This window comes from Bos taurus, chromosome 10 (assembly GCF_002263795.3).
Source record: "Bos taurus isolate L1 Dominette 01449 registration number 42190680 breed Hereford chromosome 10, ARS-UCD2.0, whole genome shotgun sequence".
Taxonomy (NCBI): domain Eukaryota; kingdom Metazoa; phylum Chordata; class Mammalia; order Artiodactyla; family Bovidae; genus Bos; species Bos taurus.
In genome coordinates, this window is record NC_037337.1 from 77,805,605 (window position 1) to 77,823,773 (window position 18,169).

General features: G+C 39.0%; 1 protein-coding gene across 12 annotated transcripts in view; it reads left to right on the top strand.

Moving 5' to 3' along the window:
* FUT8 (fucosyltransferase 8) overlaps window positions 1–18,169 on the top strand; it is a 330,255-nt gene that overhangs the window by 297,703 nt on the left and 14,383 nt on the right. For all 12 annotated transcript variants that reach the window (XM_024997231.2, XM_005211923.5, XM_024997235.2 and 9 more), the window contains 2 exon segments: window positions 6,705–6,951; window positions 11,751–11,927. In XM_024997231.2, the coding sequence (XP_024852999.1) occupies window positions 6,705–6,951; window positions 11,751–11,927 (424 nt within the window).

Genomic DNA, 18,169 nt, shown 5'->3' on the forward strand with positions numbered 1-18,169 from the left:
TTTTTTTAATGGCCACCTATAAATTAAAGAAAATCAAACAAACACCCCCCACCCACCATGCCTCTGGAGGTATCAACACAGGTGGTTGACTTTTGGTCTTTTTACTCATACCTTCTCTAACAAGTCTCGGAAAGTTGAGTAAGAATTTAATCAGTCATATTTGCCCACATTGTGGCAAAGAAAATGTAAATCCCCAAAGTCCAGATAGTCTTTGTGGATATAATTTAAGCATATAAATTCCTTGCTGTGACGTGAGCAGGGAGTTTACCAGTTTAGACAACTTACTGCTATTCTGAGCTTTCAGTATAGCACAGAATTTCGGTTAAGATAGTGATGATAGAGTATCAGAATTTTCACATAGATCAGAATTGCTGTTCACTCTGTGTTCAGTTGTTATTGCCTGTGGTAAACAGTATGAACAAGATTTACTTTGGGTGTATATCTTATATGTCCTTATCTGCTGTATTTGGGAGCATATCTTTGGCTCACTGAAATGGGGCACTTTGATGTATTTTTCAGAGGATATGATATTTTGGCAAATAATCTCTTCCTGGACCTAACAATAGCCAGGTTCTTGAGAATTGTTCAGCAGAATTGGTCCCAGGATAAGAGCTAACATTTTTTGAGAATTACTGTGAATCAGGCATTGTATTCAGCTTTCTCCATGCAATATCTCATCCACAGAATAACTTGAGTTATTGACGAGTAAGATACTATTATTAACCCTATTTTACATATCAGAAAATTGCTGTTATCAATGCCATTTTCCAGATGAAGAAAAAGGGGTGAAGTTAAATATAACCTATCCAAGATCACACAACAGTTAGCTGATAGAGAATTTGAACTCCAATTTTTATGACTCCAGAGCCTATACTCTTAATCACGGTGCACACAGTCATGGTACGTTATGAATAGGCATTTGCTTTGCTATATTTTGTTTGATGTTGCTCCCTGCTCTAGCCTCCAGTGGAGCCATGAGTCCCAGCAGTTGACAGAGTCTTTGGTATGGCTGTTGAATGGGATGGCACCTAGCTGCTAGACCCATTCAAGACCACACTTAGGAGGAGAATTAAAACCTTATTCTATCTCATTGTACTTATTTGGAGGCAGCCAGAACCTATGTGGGTATTGAGGGAAATCTCTTTAAGAAGCTTGAGTCCAAAAAGTAGACAGGTTTTCTGATTCAGAATCACCAAAAAGTTACTAATAACTCCCTTCTCCCCACAAGTGAATTAAAGTTATAGATTGTGATGTCTTTTGAAGATTTTTCTCAACTGACAACCCTATTCCAGACGTCTTTGCTTTGACCAGTCTGAGCTCCATGAATTCTGTTTTTAGGAGAGTGCCCCTTCCTGAGTTCTGCTTCTCTCACAAGACAGTAATTACAGAAGAAGTCTTATGGACTGGGGCCGAAAATCTTTACATCCTTGAAACATTTTTCATTACAGCAAAGCTCATTAATTTATCAGTTCAGTTTAGTCACTCAGTCATGTCCAACTCTTTGCGACCCCATGGACTGCAGCATGCCGGGCTTCCCTGTCCATCACAAACTCTCAGAGCTTACTCAAACTCATGTCCATCGAGTCAATGATGCCATCCAACCATCTCATCCTCTGTTGTCCCCTTCTCCTCCCGCCTTCAATTACTCCCAGTATCAAGGTCTTTTCCAATGAGTCAGTTCTTCTCATCAGGTGGCCGAAGTATTGGAGTTTCAGCTTCAGTATCAGTCCTTCCAATGAATTTTCAGGACTAATTTCCTTTAGGATTGACTGGTTTGATCTCCTCGCAGTCCAAGGGACTCTCAAGTGTCTTCTCCAACACCACAGTTCAAAAGCATCAGTTCTTCGGCACTGAGCTTTCTTTATAGTCCAGCTCAAATCCGTACATGACTACTGGAAAAACCATAGCTTTGACTAGACGGACCTTTGTTGGCAAAGTAATGTCTCTACTTTTTAATATGCTGTCTAGCTATGGTGGATATTAAGCTTCTAAAGCCCTTTCTTTTGAAGACTAATAACTCTAATTGACTATCTGCAGGGCTAGTGTCTCCGATTTATGCTACATAAAATAGTAGCAGAGTAATGCTTTTAAATGGAGCTGTTATGAATTGACTAGCAGGGAGGAGGGCTCTTCTAGAAGTACTTGCTTGTAGCTGAGAAGATCATCCCTTACAAAGAGCTACCTATGCTCCTGCCAGAGAACAGGCTTGTTGTGTACTAACAAGCTTTTTGAGTCTTAATCTGCCCTTGGCAAAGAGAATGACCTGATAAAATAGGGTTATCAACCAGAGAGGTCATCTGAAATCTGAGATAATAATGACTGTATCAATTCAGGTTGAACTGGGCAGTCAGTGGTGTAACACCCAGGCTAGTTTGCACTGGTTCTTTACAGATGAGTAGTGCTAACTTAACGTATAATTTGTATATCTAAAATATTCTCTTGCTGGAAGACTGATGCAGCACTTTTTTTTTTTTTTTAAACCAACGCTGGTGTCTTAATCTGGGCTTCTGTCATGGCTCACTGGTAAAGAATCTGCCTGCAGTGCAGGAGATGAGAGTTCAGTCCCTGGGTCAGGAAGATCCCTTGGAGAGGGAAATAGCAACCCACTCTGGTATTCTTGCCTGGGAAACCCCATGAACAATGGAGCCTGACAGGCTACAGTCTGTGGGGTCACAGAGTCAGACACAATTTAGCAGCTAAACAACAGTCTTAGTAGAATGGCAGAGCACTCTTCATTGGTAAACAGGGATGTACTTAAATGCTTTTTTCTTAAAATGCATGTTCCAGAAAGCAGAATATAGTATAGTAGAGTAAGCACTAGAGTCTGATTACCTTTGAGAAATTCTCTTGACCACTCTTAATCTGTTTCCTCTGGAAAATGAGGGGGTTTAAATAAATGTGTGTTTCCCAAAATTCTGAAACCTACCACAGATTACTAGAAGTGACTTTAGGTGGCATATAAGATAATGTCAGGCAGTTTTCTGAAAAGAAAAAAAAAATTAAACATTGACTCACATAGCTGAGTTATTCCTCATTCAGTCTTTTAATAGAATCTGGGGACTTCCGTGGTGATCCAGTGAGAATCTGCCTTGCAATGTAGAGTTACGCAGGTCGATCCCTGGTCAGGGAACTAGGATCCCTTACGCTACAGAGTAGCTAACCCCACACCACAGCTGCTGAGCCCACATCCCAGAGCCTGCGTGCCACAGCTAGAGAGCTCACATGCCAACTACTGAAGCCTGCGGCCTCTGTAGCCCACCTGCCACAACTAGAGAGTCTAGGCACTGCAACAAAAGATCTTGCATGATCCAACAAAGATCCTGTGTGCCACATGCAGCCAAATAAATTAAAAAAAAAAAAATCTGGCTTGAACTTAGAGCCCTTTATAAGCAAGAGAATTTGTATAAAATTTAATAACATAGTTTTGTTTGTAGCAAAGTTATAGTTTCAGTTACCATATACAAAGTAAATCAATTTAACTTTTTAAAAAGTGGATTTTTTAACATTAAATAGTACAGATGGTACATATGGATATGGCAGAAATTACAAAGATGGTACATAAATGACTAAAGTTTAGAAAACTGAATAAGATTATCTCTAGGATCTGTTCCAGGTTTAAATTCTTTTGAATGTGTATTCCAATAGAATAAAAATGTTTTATGGCAAACCAAGTAAAAGAAAAGAACTTCCAACTTAGCATGTACTATGTAATTTTCTTTCATTTTGAAATATGTCATTGTTGAGGAGGCTAAAATTTTATTTTATGACAGTTTTTTTCATTTATGAATACCCGTTTCTTAATATTTTACTGGATAACTGAGTATTGATATGTTTTGGATAGCATGTTTGTTGGTGATGATGGTGTTGTGTGTTCCTTTGTTTATTCGTTTCACCAAAAGCAGTCTGGTTCTGAGTGAGGTTTTTGAACTGGAAATCTTGACAGTCAGTAACCATGTCATCACTCTATAGGCTGTACTCTGACTAGCACAGTGTTTGGCATGGTGTTCAGTTCAGTTCAGTCGCTCAGTCATGTCCGACTCTTTGCGACCCCATGAATCTCAGCACACCAGGCCTCCCTGTCCATCACCAACTCCTGGAGTTCACCCAGACTCATGTCCATCGAGTCAGTGATACCATCCAGCCATCTCATCCTCTGTCGTCTCCTTCTCCTCCTGCCCCCAATCCCTCCCAGCATCAGAGTCTTTTCCAATGAGTCAACTCTTCACATGAGGTGGCCAAAGTACTGGAGTTTCAGCTTTAGCATCATTCCTTCCAAAGAAACCCCAGGGCTGATCTCCTTCAGAATGGACTGGTTAGATCTCCTTGCAGTCCAAGGGACTCTCAAGAGTCTTCTCCAACACCACAGTTCAAAAGCATCAATTCTTCGGCGCTCAGCCTTCTTCACAGTCCAACTCTCACATCCATACATGACCACAGGAAAAACCATAGCCTTGACTAGATGGACCTTTGTTGGCAAAGTAATGTCTCTGCTTTTGAATATGCTATCTAGGTTGGTCATAACTTTCCTTCCAAGGAGTGAGCGTCTTTTAATTTCATGGCTGCAGTCACCATCTGCAGTGATTTTGGAGCCCATAAAAATAAAGTCTGACACTGTTTCCACTGTTTCCCCTTCTATTTCCCATGAAGTGATGGGACCGGATGCCATGATCTTCATTTTCTGTATGTTGAGCTTTAAGCCAACTTTTTCACTCTCCCCTTTCACGTTCATCAAGCGGCTTGGTGTAGTATTCAGTAAATATTTGAACAAGTGAATGAATAAATAAGTCAATACAAATATACTGAGTTCTTTGTCTTGAAGGTGCAAGCATAGTTTTCATTTCTGAAATGAAATAGTCAATAGAGCTAGCTATACGGAAATTAAGGCCTTGGGACAATTATTTATAGAAGGTAATACTTTCTCTTGAGTGAAGTTTGGAGCTAATTACATGGGAAATTTAGCATAACCTTTTCAGGAAGAAATTACAAAAAGAAAGTAGCTGTACTAATTTTGCTTTTGTTTATGGTCATATAGGAGAAGCTAGGGTTTTCCTTCTTTTTTCTCTTTGTTTTTTATAAGAAAAGGCTAGCTTTTTACCTTAGTTTATTTTTTCTTTCTCATACATATACTACTTATCATCTCCACACTGGGGAAAGCACCCTAATTTTCCTTGCCTTAGGGAGATATTAGAGCTTAATTTAAAATACAGCTCACTGTTTCCCTAAACACTCTTAATTACAGTTTCTCATCTGATAAAGCTGCCCAGCTCTTTCTTAACTGGCATACAAGGTGAACTCCAATACTGGTGGTAAATTTGTTTATTCTAATTTATTCACTCAACATATATTATGTGTCAAGGGTTTTGTTCTAAGACTCCTGAAATGAGTTTTACATATCAGTGAAAATATTAACCAGATGTTTCTAATCCTTAGTTTTACAACTGACTTTCTAATAACCATACAGTTGGTTTGAGTGACATACCCAGATCATGTAATTTATTTTAAAACACTTTTTCCATGTATAGAAAAACAAAATTTAAGGACTGTGTTTCATTTTGGTGAATATATTTCAAACATATTCTAGGTGTGCTCACTACAAATACATTCTTTCTTTAATGGCCCAGTGATTAACTGTGATTCTAATTTATTATGCCCAATGACAACATCTTAACTGGAGTTATTTTGTATGTTTAGGTTAATATATTTTGTTACTTAAGATTTAAGTCAGTATATTTTATATTTGTGAAATCTTTCTGCCTAGTATGTTTGTGTTTTCTAGTTATTATTAATACTATGTGGTCTTTAAAATGTGACATAAACTCTGAGGATGCTGATTATAACATCTTGGTTTGTTCTCAATGTATTATAAAGTTGATAGAACAGCAGTAACATTAATGGTACATAGAAGTTGAATTTCAAAACTAATCATAATTTACAGCAATTATCTATCTCTTTTCTAACTTGAAATTAAAATTATTCAGGTATACAATAAACACAGATTCTATTATGGTCATCATTGAAAATATAATAGGTCTAATTTTGGCCAGGCAAAAAAAAGATTTTGGAACTATCTTATTTTGTTTCTTTAAAAGAGATACTTGTCTTAAAATTGTAATCTTTAGATATCTCCAGAGTCATTGTGCTCTGTCATAAAAGTATGCAAGAGCCATTTGCTATCATGACATGCTGGAAGTTTTGAGAACTCTTTGTCTAATTCAAAACAAACAATCATAGATTCCACATGTAAGCGCTATCCTTTGATATTTGTCCTTCTCCATACAGCAGAAAGTAGCACAACATTGTAAGTCAGTGGTACTGCAATACAAATTTTAAAAAGAAAAACAGTTATGAAAAACAGGACTTTGCCTAGGGGAACGTGTCCACTGACAATATGGTTATTCTCTGATTAGCTGCTTGAAGTGCTGGAAACCATCTTTATCTGGGTTATGAGGTATTGATATGGCAGCCCATTATGGTAGTAAAGAAAAGGCCACACACTTGAGAGGCAGACCAACCTCAATGTGAAATTCGGCTCTGTCACTTTTATTCTGGTACCGAAGGCAAGTTACTTAATTAACTTCCTCTATAAAATGAAAATTGTAATACTTTAGAGTTTCTGCGCCAATAAAAGCACCCAGAGTGAGTTCTTGTCAAATGGTAGTTGTACACACAATACAATGTGATGATATGCTTTGGTATTCCCTCAGGTGAAATAAAGGACAAAAATGTACAGGTAGTCGAGCTCCCCATTGTGGACAGTCTTCATCCTCGTCCTCCATATCTACCCCTGGCTGTACCAGAAGACCTTGCAGATCGGCTTGTACGAGTCCATGGTGATCCTGCAGTGTGGTGGGTGTCCCAGTTTGTCAAATACTTGATCCGCCCGCAGCCTTGGCTAGAAAAGGAAATAGAAGAGGCCACCAAGAAGCTAGGCTTCAAACATCCGGTTATTGGGTAAGAATATGATTTGTTTCTCCCAAAGTGATATGTAGTAACAGGGGTACATAACTTTAGAGTACAGTATGAATGTTACAAGGTTTAGTATAATTTTCATAGCCACACCCCAAAAAGAGGTTCCAGTGTTCACCTTAGGCCACAGGGAGATCATTCTTCCTTTGTTCACTTAGAACAGCTGAGTCATCATCATTTAGTCACTTAATAATCTGTTCATTTATTCATTCAGCAAATATATTAAAACATATTTCTGAATTAGCTATCTCTCCTGGGGAAACAAGCAAAATTTTATTTTATTGGGAATATTTTAGATACTGTACATGCTTCCTATCTTACTCTAAGAGGGCCATGAGATGGGGCCCTCACATTTATAGCTTTTCTTTTTACGCCTTATTCTTAGGTTTCTTTCATTGCCACTGGTGATTATTTTGCATTTTTGATGTTCTGTTTTCTTTTTTGTTTTGGAACCCATTTTGAGAACAAAGATTTCATTTGTAACGTAAGATAATGTTGAAATTGTTATTTAAAGTTGTCTCTTAGCCCACTTAGTAATTACTGTTTATATATGTATTCAGTCTCATGCTTATGTTAAAGGAAATGTATCAGGAAATCTTGGAAGCAAAAAAAGTCCAAAAGAACACCTTTGCTCACAAGCATGTGCTCTGTCCTATACCCATACATAAAAAGTTATGAATGAGTTTTTCTGTGTCCTGATGCCAGATTTCACACCACAGGAAATGTTCTTTGCCTAAAGGAAAGAATATGAGTTAAGTGACCTTGGTAATACTCCTGCCTGTTCCCTAATTCTGGGTCAAGTTACTTAATAATAGGATTATTGAGCTTTGATTTTTTTTCCATTTGTAAAATAGGAAAGGTAATACCTTCCCTAAAAATGATGATGTGATAATATAAGAATGAAAAAAGGATTTTGGTTCTGTAAGGAGAAAATATACTGTAAAATGTTATTACCTTTCAGAGACTGATGCTTAAGTAATTCCTGAAAATAGATTTGTAGGCTAGACTGTGGCATTCTGCAGCTTCTATTGTTTGTAACAAAGTCAGCTATTGATTAATATTAATACATGTGTTGATTCATTCACTTATCTGCAGAACATTTATTGAATACCTGCTACTGTGGGGGACCAAGATTAATTTTTTTTAAATGACTCCTTTCAACTCATTACAGTCCATGGGAAAAGAGACTAAACAACTAACATTATACCGGGAGAATGTGATTAATGCCCTGAGGAAAAGCATAAAAGTCTTATGAGAAGTCAGGGAAGGGGAAATGTACTTTCTGGACCAAGAAAGCCTTCAGAACCACAGTGTTAGAACAGAATTTTCAAGGTGGAGAAGGATGCAGGATAGTAGTTACATTACCAGAATAACTTCAACTGCATTATCTCAGTGATCCTGTAACACAGTCCAGTGAAGTAGGCAGAGATGATCATTTTACAGAAAATCTCTTCCCACAGTTCCAGAGTTTATAAAGGCAAAACCAGGACTTAAAGCTTCTTAACTTTGTTTGGATAACCTGTAGTTTTACATAGCAGAAAGATAACTTTATTAAGTTTTCATGGAGCATCCCCCACATTGAGAACTGACCAAATACAGGAACTTGAAGTTCTGCAGACAACTAAGTTATTTGCACACTGAGGTAGTGTGTTGTCTGAAAGAGGGGTGCACTAGAATTCAAGAATCTAGGAGTCCAGACTAGTTTCTACAACTTAGCAAGTTGTGTGACTTTGGACAACTTACTTGGTTATCCTCGGCCTTCGTTAATTGTCACTCTTTGTGTATTAAAAAAAAAAAAAGCACTGGGTTAGATAATAGGTATCTATTAACACAATAATAGACTTTTGTGTCTACCCATCATTCATTCATTCATTCATTTGTTGTGTTTGGTGGAACTGGGAATAAATAAAATCAGATTCCTTGCCCTCTAGGAGCTGTGATAATGAAAATCAGGCACACAAGTAACTTTTACTTTACAAGACTGGGCTGAAATGCAGTGAAAGAAACCAACATTCCTTTTTGCCTTATGTTGTCATTGTGTTTCCTGAAATGTCTTCAGAGGCATCAGTTTCTTTAACTGTTAGATGAAAGAGATACATTCTATATCCTTCACAGATCTAACATTCTAATTCTTTCATGAAATTCCATTTAAGGTCCTCTGAAATTATTGGTCCAGGCCTAGTTTTAGGAATACTTGGAGAACTGAGAGAATTGCTTAGTAGTACTCTGCTCCTCTTCCTTTGATTGTTCCTTTTTGTTATAGATCTCCTTTCCCATTTTTCCACTTGTGTCTTCATCTTCATATGTATATAAGTTACTGACCCCTGTTCTGCTGCTGCTGCTGCTAAGTCGCTTCAGTCGTGTCCGACTCTGTGCGACCCCATAGACGGCAGCCCACCAGGCTCCACCGTCCCTGGGATTCTCCAGGGAAGAACACTGGAGTGGGTTGCCATTGCCTTCTCCAATGCATGAAAGTGAAAAGTGAAAGGGAAGTCGCTCAGTCGTGTCCGACTCTTAGCGACCCCATGGACTGCAGCCCACCAGGCTCCTCCATCTTGGGATTTTCCAGGCAAGAGTCCTGGAGTGGGGTGCCATCGCCTTCTCTGGACCCCTGTTGTAAATGGTACTAAAACAAATGCATGGTAAAAATCAGAATTTCAAGTAGTGTTTCTTCTTATGAAACTTCCCATTGAAATTCAGTGGAATTGTTCTTTCTGTCCCATTTCATCTCCGGAGCACAATGAGCAATTCCAAATTTCCTGAGAGAACCAGTGACTAAGAAGATTGTGAAAAGGAAAAGATGTGATACAATAGGTGCTCATATGCTAGTATTCACATCTGGACTATCATCTGAAATGCAAAGGAAAGAATAGCCGTGAAGATGACAGAGTAACTCCAATGAAACTGAATCCTCACTCCAGATTCATAATAAATGGCAGCCTCATAGGCTGCCGTCTATGGGGTCGCACAGAGTCGGACACAACTGAAGCGACTTAGCAGCAGCAGCAGCAGGCTTGACTTAATGTGAAAGTGTTAGTCGCTCAGTCATGTCTGACTCTTTGTGACCTTATGGACTATAGCCTGCCAGGCTCCTCTGTCCATGGAATTCTCCAGGCAAGAATACTGGAGTGGGATGCCATTCTCTTCTCCAGGGGATCTTCCAACCCAGGGATCGAACCTGGATCTCCTGCATTGCAGGCAGATCCTTTACCATCTGAGCCACCAGGGAAGCCCAGGCTTGACTTAAGACTTGCTCATATATTATGACCTACAAGGAAGCAAATCTACCTTGTTCTTTTCTTTTTATGAGCAGTGGTTTAGTAACTTGGGAAGAGAGGGGTTGTAGAAAGGGCAAATGTAAGGAGTGTTTTAACTTATGAAAACCAACTATGATTACTGTTATTCTTAATTTCATTAAAATACTGTTGAAAGTTGAGGCCTTATTCAGTGCAAGATAGTGTAACTCTTGTGTCCCCAGTTCTACAATTTCACAGTTTTTGAGCTTTTCTTAAATAGGACAGATGAGATTAGTCTCTGCTTGTATTTGGTAGGGTAAAACAGCAGAGAAAGGAAATTCATTATACCTACAACAAAAAAAGGAATGGTTCCATGAACTTAAAATAGTAAGAACTCTTAAAAAATTTGCCTTGCCTTGATTGTGCTATAGAGACTATCCTTGCAGGTCTGTGTGTAACTTAGCTTTAAACTCTACAAGCTGCTGTTACAGTGATAATACAGGATAAAATGTAGAAAAAGAAAACTTGGCATCAAAACATTACAAATGATATATTTAATGTTCTATAATAATAACTGTGAGTCTTGACATCCTTTATTGTCAAAAATATTTAAAATTACTTCTAGTTTTTTGGTTGGTATTTGCTGCCTTATATACAGTCTAACTCTAGAATCTCCCATTTACTTCTGATTGGCCAATTACTTTCTCTTTAAAGCATTTTTCAAAGACTTATTTTCTAATCCCCCTTGTATTAATATGCAAATATATTTCGAATACATGTGTTTGAATTTTTTAATATTGGTTTTATTTTTTCTAATGTTGAAAATGAAAGAAAAATTGGTTTAAATGTACATAAATGGGGAAACCAGAATTGAAAAAGACACACGTACCCATGTTCACTGCAGCACTATTTACAAGGTCTAGGACATGGGAGCAACCTCGATGTCCATCCACAGAATAAGTTGTGGTATATATACACAGTGGAATATTACTCAGCTATAAAAAGCAACACATTTGAGTCAGTTCTCATGAGGTGGATGAACCTAGAGCCTACTATATGAGTAAAATAAGTCAGATAAATACTGTATATTAACACATATATATGGAAGAAAGACGGTACTGATAATCCTACGTGCAGGGCAGCAAAGGAGACACAGACATGAAGAACAGACTTTTGGACTCAGTGGGAGGAGAGGGTGGGATGAGTTGAAAGAATAGCATTGAAACATATTCATTACCAGGTGTAAAACATAGCCTGTGCAAGTTTGATGTATGATGCACCCAAAGCTGGTGCTCTTTGACAACCTGGAGGGACAGGGTGGGAAGGGATGTGAGAGAAGGGCCAATTTATGTTGATGTATGGCAAAAACCATCACAATATTGTAAAGCAGTTATCCTCCAATTAAAATAAATAAATTTTTTTTTCAAAAAGAAATGGAAATGTCCATAATGCCACCATGAATAGAGGTATAAAGCTGAATACCCTAAAAGTACTCTGTGGATCAGAGCATTTTCAGCAGAATCTGACTTTATCTCTCTGTCCCTGCAGAGTCCACGTCAGACGCACAGACAAAGTGGGAACAGAAGCAGCCTTCCATCCCATTGAGGAATACATGGTGCATGTTGAAGAACATTTTCAGCTTCTTGCTCGCAGAATGCAAGTGGATAAAAAAAGAGTTTATTTGGCCACAGATGACCCTTCTTTATTAAAGGAGGCAAAAACAAAGTAAGTTAGATAAACTAATGATTCTACAGCGGACCATCTCTTTTCAGTCAAAATGAATCCTTAATTTCCCACGACTGGTGATTCTTGTTACATTGAATGTTATTACTGATTATTGGGGGTTTTAAATTCAAACAGCTGTGTGCTCATGCAACTGTTGTTATGGTCAAAGCGGTCAAAGCATATTTGTGGTGCCAGCAAGGTGTAGACTTCATTCTGCAACCCCTTCTCTTGACTTCTAGGCAGCAGGCATCTCATCATATACTCTCACGACCTTTGTGTGCTTGGAAGGCAGAGGGCAAGCTTTCTGGTGTCTCTTGTAAGGACGCTCATTCCACCATGAGGGCTCCACACTAAGGATTTCCCAAAGGCCCCATTTCCAAATATTATCACACTGGGAGTTAGGGCTTACACATATGAATTCTGAGGGTACACAAACATTCAGTCCATAACACTAATCAGTTCACAAGACTGTTAAATATGAAACACACAATGTACTTGTCCTTTTGCTCTTACAGTCTTCACTAAGAACCGAAGGCAGCTGAAACCATGTGTAAGATACAAGTTTTCACCTTGTAAAAACTTCTGGAATTTGGAGATTATATTTTTTTAAAAGACAGAGAATCAAAAGAGGAGTTTGATCGGTGAAAGAATAAGGACTGCTAGCTTGTACTGAGCAACACCATTGTTACTGAGCCCACCCCCTATATTTCAGGCACTGTGCTAGGTGCTGGGGGGTCCATGATACACGAGACACTCTCTGCTCTCAAGGAATTCCTCGTAGAGGAATGGACAGCGTGAGTAGTGCTTTTGTTGTTGGTCAGTCACTGAGTCGTGTCCAGCTCTTTGTGACCCTGTGGACTGCAGCACGCCAGGCTTCCCCATCCTTCACTGTCTCCCAGAGTTTGCTCAGATTCATGCCCATTGAGTTGGTGATACCATCCAGCTGTCTCATCCTCTGTCATCCCCTTCTCCTCCTACCCTCAATGTTTCCTAGCATGAAGGTCTTTTCCAATGAGTTGGCTCTTTGCATCAGGTGGCCAAAGTTTTGGACCTTCAGCTTCAGCATCAGTCCTTCCAATGAATAATCAAGGTTGATTTCCTTTAAGATTGACTGGTTTGGTTTCCTTGCAATTCAGTAATACCATCTAGTCCAGAAATCATCCCTGAACCCTTGACTAAGTGTTCCTCCCCTAAGTGCATTTATCTTAATATTTAGCACTTGCTTATTTCTGGTTCCCTCACATTATAAGCACTTTGAAACTATACCTAGTTCTAGTAAGTGTTCAGTAGGTACTGAGTTATGTTCATTTCAGTCCACTCAGTTTGAAAACATTTTATTAGCAGTCAGTCGTTTGACCTATTTGACTTTTAATTAATTTCTCAATCCTTTTTATGTCACAAAGAAAAACAAATGTTGGGAAGAAAAACAAATCTGGAATGAATACTATAATGCAAGTATTTATCCAAATCACTGGATAATCCTTTAAACCCTATTTCTACCTTGTAAGAATGCAAATTACCTGATATAAACTGCTTTTTCTTTAAGGCTCCCTCTATGGATTATACACACAGACACACACACTCTCTCTCTCTCTCTCTCACATATACACACATACAAACCAAAAGGCCAAGAAATTCATCAGCCAAATAGAAGCCAAGTTATGTATTATACTTATAATTCTTATATAAGAGTTAGGGATTAAATAAAGATTTGGACACAAAACAAGAAAAAAGTTCCACAGATACTGTTCCAGTTTGATATGCAGATCTATTAGAAACAAAGAGAAATAGTTCATCGTAGTCCTTCATTTTAAAATACCTGACTGAATTTGTACCTTAGTGGAAAAAAACATTAAAATATTACTTTATTTACTCTTTTACTTGTTCTTGAATACATCATAAGTTTTCCCCTTGATTAACAAAGTAGTTCATGCTCATTAGAAAATATGGAGTTGATGAGTATACAAATAAGGAAAAAATTTTATTCATAATCTCATTACTCAGTGGTAACAACTATTTAAATATCAACATATTTCCTTCAGATATTTATATAGTTATACATTTTAATGGTTGATCATATTCTATATGATTTGAACTCTTCTTTTTCTTAATATAGCGATCGATCCCTTTTCACAGGTTGCTAAAAAAAAAGCCATTGTCAGTCTTTTTTTTTTTTTCAGTGATTAAATATCCAGTGAATGGAAATACCATTGCTTACTTGACCATTCTCCTACTATTTGACAGTCAACCATCTCATCCTCTGATGTCCCCTTCTCCTCCTTCCCAGCATCAAGATCTTTTCCAATGAGTCAGTTCTTTGCATCAGGTGGCCAAAGTATTGGAGTTTCAGCTTCAGCATCAGTCCTTCCAATGAATATTCAGGACTGATTTCCTTTAGGATGGACTGGTTGGATCTCCTTGCAGTCCAAGGGACTCTCAAGAGTCTTCTCCAACACCACAGTTCAAAAGGATCAGTTCTTTGGTGCTCAGCTTTCTTTATAGTCCAACTCTCACATCCATATATGACTACTGGAATAACCATAGCTTTGACCAGATGGACCTTTGTCGGCAAAGTAATGTCTATACTTTTTAATATGCTGTCTAAGTTTGTATAGCTTTTCTTCCAAGGAGTAAGCGTCTTTTAATTTCATGGCTGCAATCACCATCTACAGTGATTTTGGAGCCCAAGAAAATAAAATCTGTCACTGTTTCCATTGTTTCCCCATCTGTTTGCCATGAAGTGATGGGACCAGGTGCCATGATCTTCGTTTTTTGAACGTTGAGTTTTAAATCAACTTTTTCACTCTCCTCTTTCACTTGCATCAAGAGGCTCTTTAGTTCCTCTTCACTTTCTGCCATAAGGATGGTGTCATCTGCATATCTGAGGTTATTGATATTTCTCCCAGAAATCTTGATTCCAGCTTGTGCCTTCATCCAGCCTGGCATTTCTCACATTAGGAATACACAAAGAAACCAAAAATAATATGTGGCTTCTCCTCTCAAGGAGTATCTAGCTGATAGGCAGTATACATGTAACCATTAATCACAGTGTCATCATATATCAGTACTTGTCCTGAAGGAGTTGTATGCTAGGTAGTGAAGTCAAGAGGAGTCTTTCCCTCAGTCTGAAGAAAGATTTCACAAAAGAAAATTTGATGCTATTTTTAATTTCAAGTTAGTTCTTTGTGGGTGATATAAAAAATAAATTTTTACAACATGGAGGAAGAAAAGATGCTTTTTAAAATCACTGCCAGTCTCTGCAGCCTTACAGTGGAAGACCTCCTCTGCTGCATACTTGTGGGCATAAGACGGAAAGAAGCATGTTTGTGTGGCGTTTTCCTTGCTCATTGTTGAAAGTACAGAATCTCCTTCCTTCATTATTTCCATTGTTTGTGTTTTTTTCAACACTCAGTATCTTTCATCAAGCTCTTTTGCATATAGAGATAAGGCCTGAGGAACTTAGGTGCCCTTTTGGTTTGGTGCCAGAAAGAGGCCTTTAAGTTCGGAAGGGCATAATGTTAGTGTCACTTCTCAGTAAAAGGATCACTCTGTTTGTTCCACTGAGTACCCATACCACGCTGACAGAGTTAGTCTTTAGGATACAACCTGTGCTGGTGTGTTTTAACCCATTTCCCTCCTCCTTCACCCTCCAGCCTTCATATTTATTTGTTTCTGTTTTAGCCCCATGCCTGGATATATGCATCTTCACAGGAATCACATTAAAAGTCTCTTTGGTTGTTTTCTTTATAGAACAAACGTGACATTTCCTTCATCTCCCTGATTCAGAGCTGGGAGGGCAAAATGTCAAAAATAATGAGGCCAAATGGATCTGATCACTGAATACCAGTCTGAAACAGTGCTCAGAGACTTTTTCTTCACAGTCATTATTAGAGGCAGTGAGAGAAAGCTCCTTGGAGGCTGTGGAATGAAGAGAAATCTGAAGCAGCTGTTAGGGAATTAGGAAAACGTCCCAGTCGTGGGTAGCACTCACTGTTCATGTGTTTATCCACGTGACTATGTGGAGTTCTAGATGCTGTGATGCAAAGGAAAATAAGGCATAGTTCTAACCTTTGGGAAATACTGTGTGGGAAAAGCCACCTAAAGTGGCACTTGCTGTCTCAGGGCTTACGAATAGAAAGTGTTGTTAGTTCAACAAATATTTATTGATCTTCTGTTACATTCTAGATTCACTTTTAGGTGCTGAGAATAACAGAGTAAACAGAGCAGAAGAAATACCTCTCTTTTTATAGAGTTTACATTCTAATTAGGGATGATGGAGGTAGGAATGAATGCAGACAGTAAACAGTTGTTATTTAGTTGCTAAGTCATGTCTGACTCTTCTGTGACCCCATGGACTGTACCCTGCCAGCCTCCCCTGTCCATGGGATTCTCCAGGCAAAAATACTGGAGTGGGTTAGCATTTCCTTCTCCAAGGGATCTTCCTGACCCAGGGATTGAACCCAGATCTCCTGCTTAACAGGCAGGTTCTTTACCACTGAGCCACCAGGGAAGCCCAAAATAAACAGTAAATAAATATTATGTCGAGTGATAAGAGCCATGGAGAAAAATTAAGCAAGTAGAAGGGTTAAGGTTTGCCAAACTCCTCACTAAGAGCTAGCATTTGAGCAGAGATACATGGAGGAAGTAAGAGATAAAACCAAGTGGATGTCTGAGGAAAGAATGTTTGACAGTCACAGCTAGTTGATTAGCTAAATTTATTGAGCATTTACTGTATACCAGGTACTCTTCTAAGCCGTTTACAGTGCTTAATTTAATTATTAAAAATTATATAAAGGAAGTACAATGATTATCCCTTTTGCATGTAACTTCCCAAAGTTGACAACTTAACTCTGATCTATCACATGTACTGAGAAAATTTATTCACTCTATACTGAAATATAATTAAACCTCTGATTCAGAGTAGAATTATTTGAACGTATGGTAGATTTTTAAAAGACATCCTGTTTCAATATTTTTAACACATATCCTCTCAGGACTACCACAATATTAGTTGGTGAACATCTACATGGAATTTACTAACATAAATTTATTAGAATGGTTTCTTTGTCACCATTATTTGTTAAGATGGTGCTAATGGGGATTAGGGCTTCACCAGTAACTCGGCAGTAAAGAATCCATGTGCAATTCCTGAGACACGGAATTGATCCCTGGGAAGATCCCTGGGTTGGGAAGATCCCTTGGAGGAGGAAATGGCTATCCACTCCAGTATTCTTGCCTGGGAAATCCATGGACAGAGGAACCTGGCGGACTACAGTCCCTGGGGTTGCAAAGAGTCGGACACGACTGAAGCGACTGAGCATGCATGCGTGCCAGACCTACATATGGAAGTTAAAGGAGACAAGTCTGAAATACCACAAATTCTAAACTAAAAATTTAAGTGAGATTTAATCATGAGATTTATATTCTAAAGGAAAAGCTCAGTGACCAAATTTGAAAGCAGGTTGGAGCCTCCTAGAGAGGCAGAAGGCAATTGGGACTCCCCCTGATGATACAGACCCTGGCCACAGGCAGTGGGGAGCTCGTTCTACCACAGAGCCCCTGGTGCTAGCAAGCTCCATTTTCGAGTCCTCCTTCTAGCCTATTAGCACTGGGGGCTTATGTGCCCACTAGGTGATTGCCTCCAGTACTGGGATCCCCAGGCCCCAAAGCCAGCTGTGCTGGGACCTAGCACTTCCCACCAACAAGACCAGACCAGCCTTAGGACCTGCGCACCTGCAGTCAGGAGCACCAGAACCCAGCCCCATCCAGCAGCCGGCTGGCACCAGCCCTAAGATTCCCCAGACCATGTAGCCAGCTGTGTCAGGACCCAGACCCACCCACCAGCCCGCTAGCAGCCCCCACATAAGGCAGGACATGACAGCCAGCCAAGCTGAGAGCTAGCCCTCCCTCCCAGCCTGCCCACAGTAGTTGGCCCCACCACAACAGAAGTGCCCCCTCAGCCCACATACAACCTCTGTTGACCAGAGCGGGGAGTATGTAGCTGGACCCCATAGGACATCTCCTACATAAGCTACTTCACCAAGAACAGAAAACATAACCGGCCTGTCTAATATATAGAAATAAACACAAAGAATTAAGCAAAAATGAGGTGACAAATAATGTGCTTCAAACAAAAGAACAAACCCCAAAAGAACTAAGCAAAGTGTAGATGAGCAATCTATCCATAACAACACAACAGAAATCAAAGGATCAAAAGAGATTACTGCAAACAACTATATGTG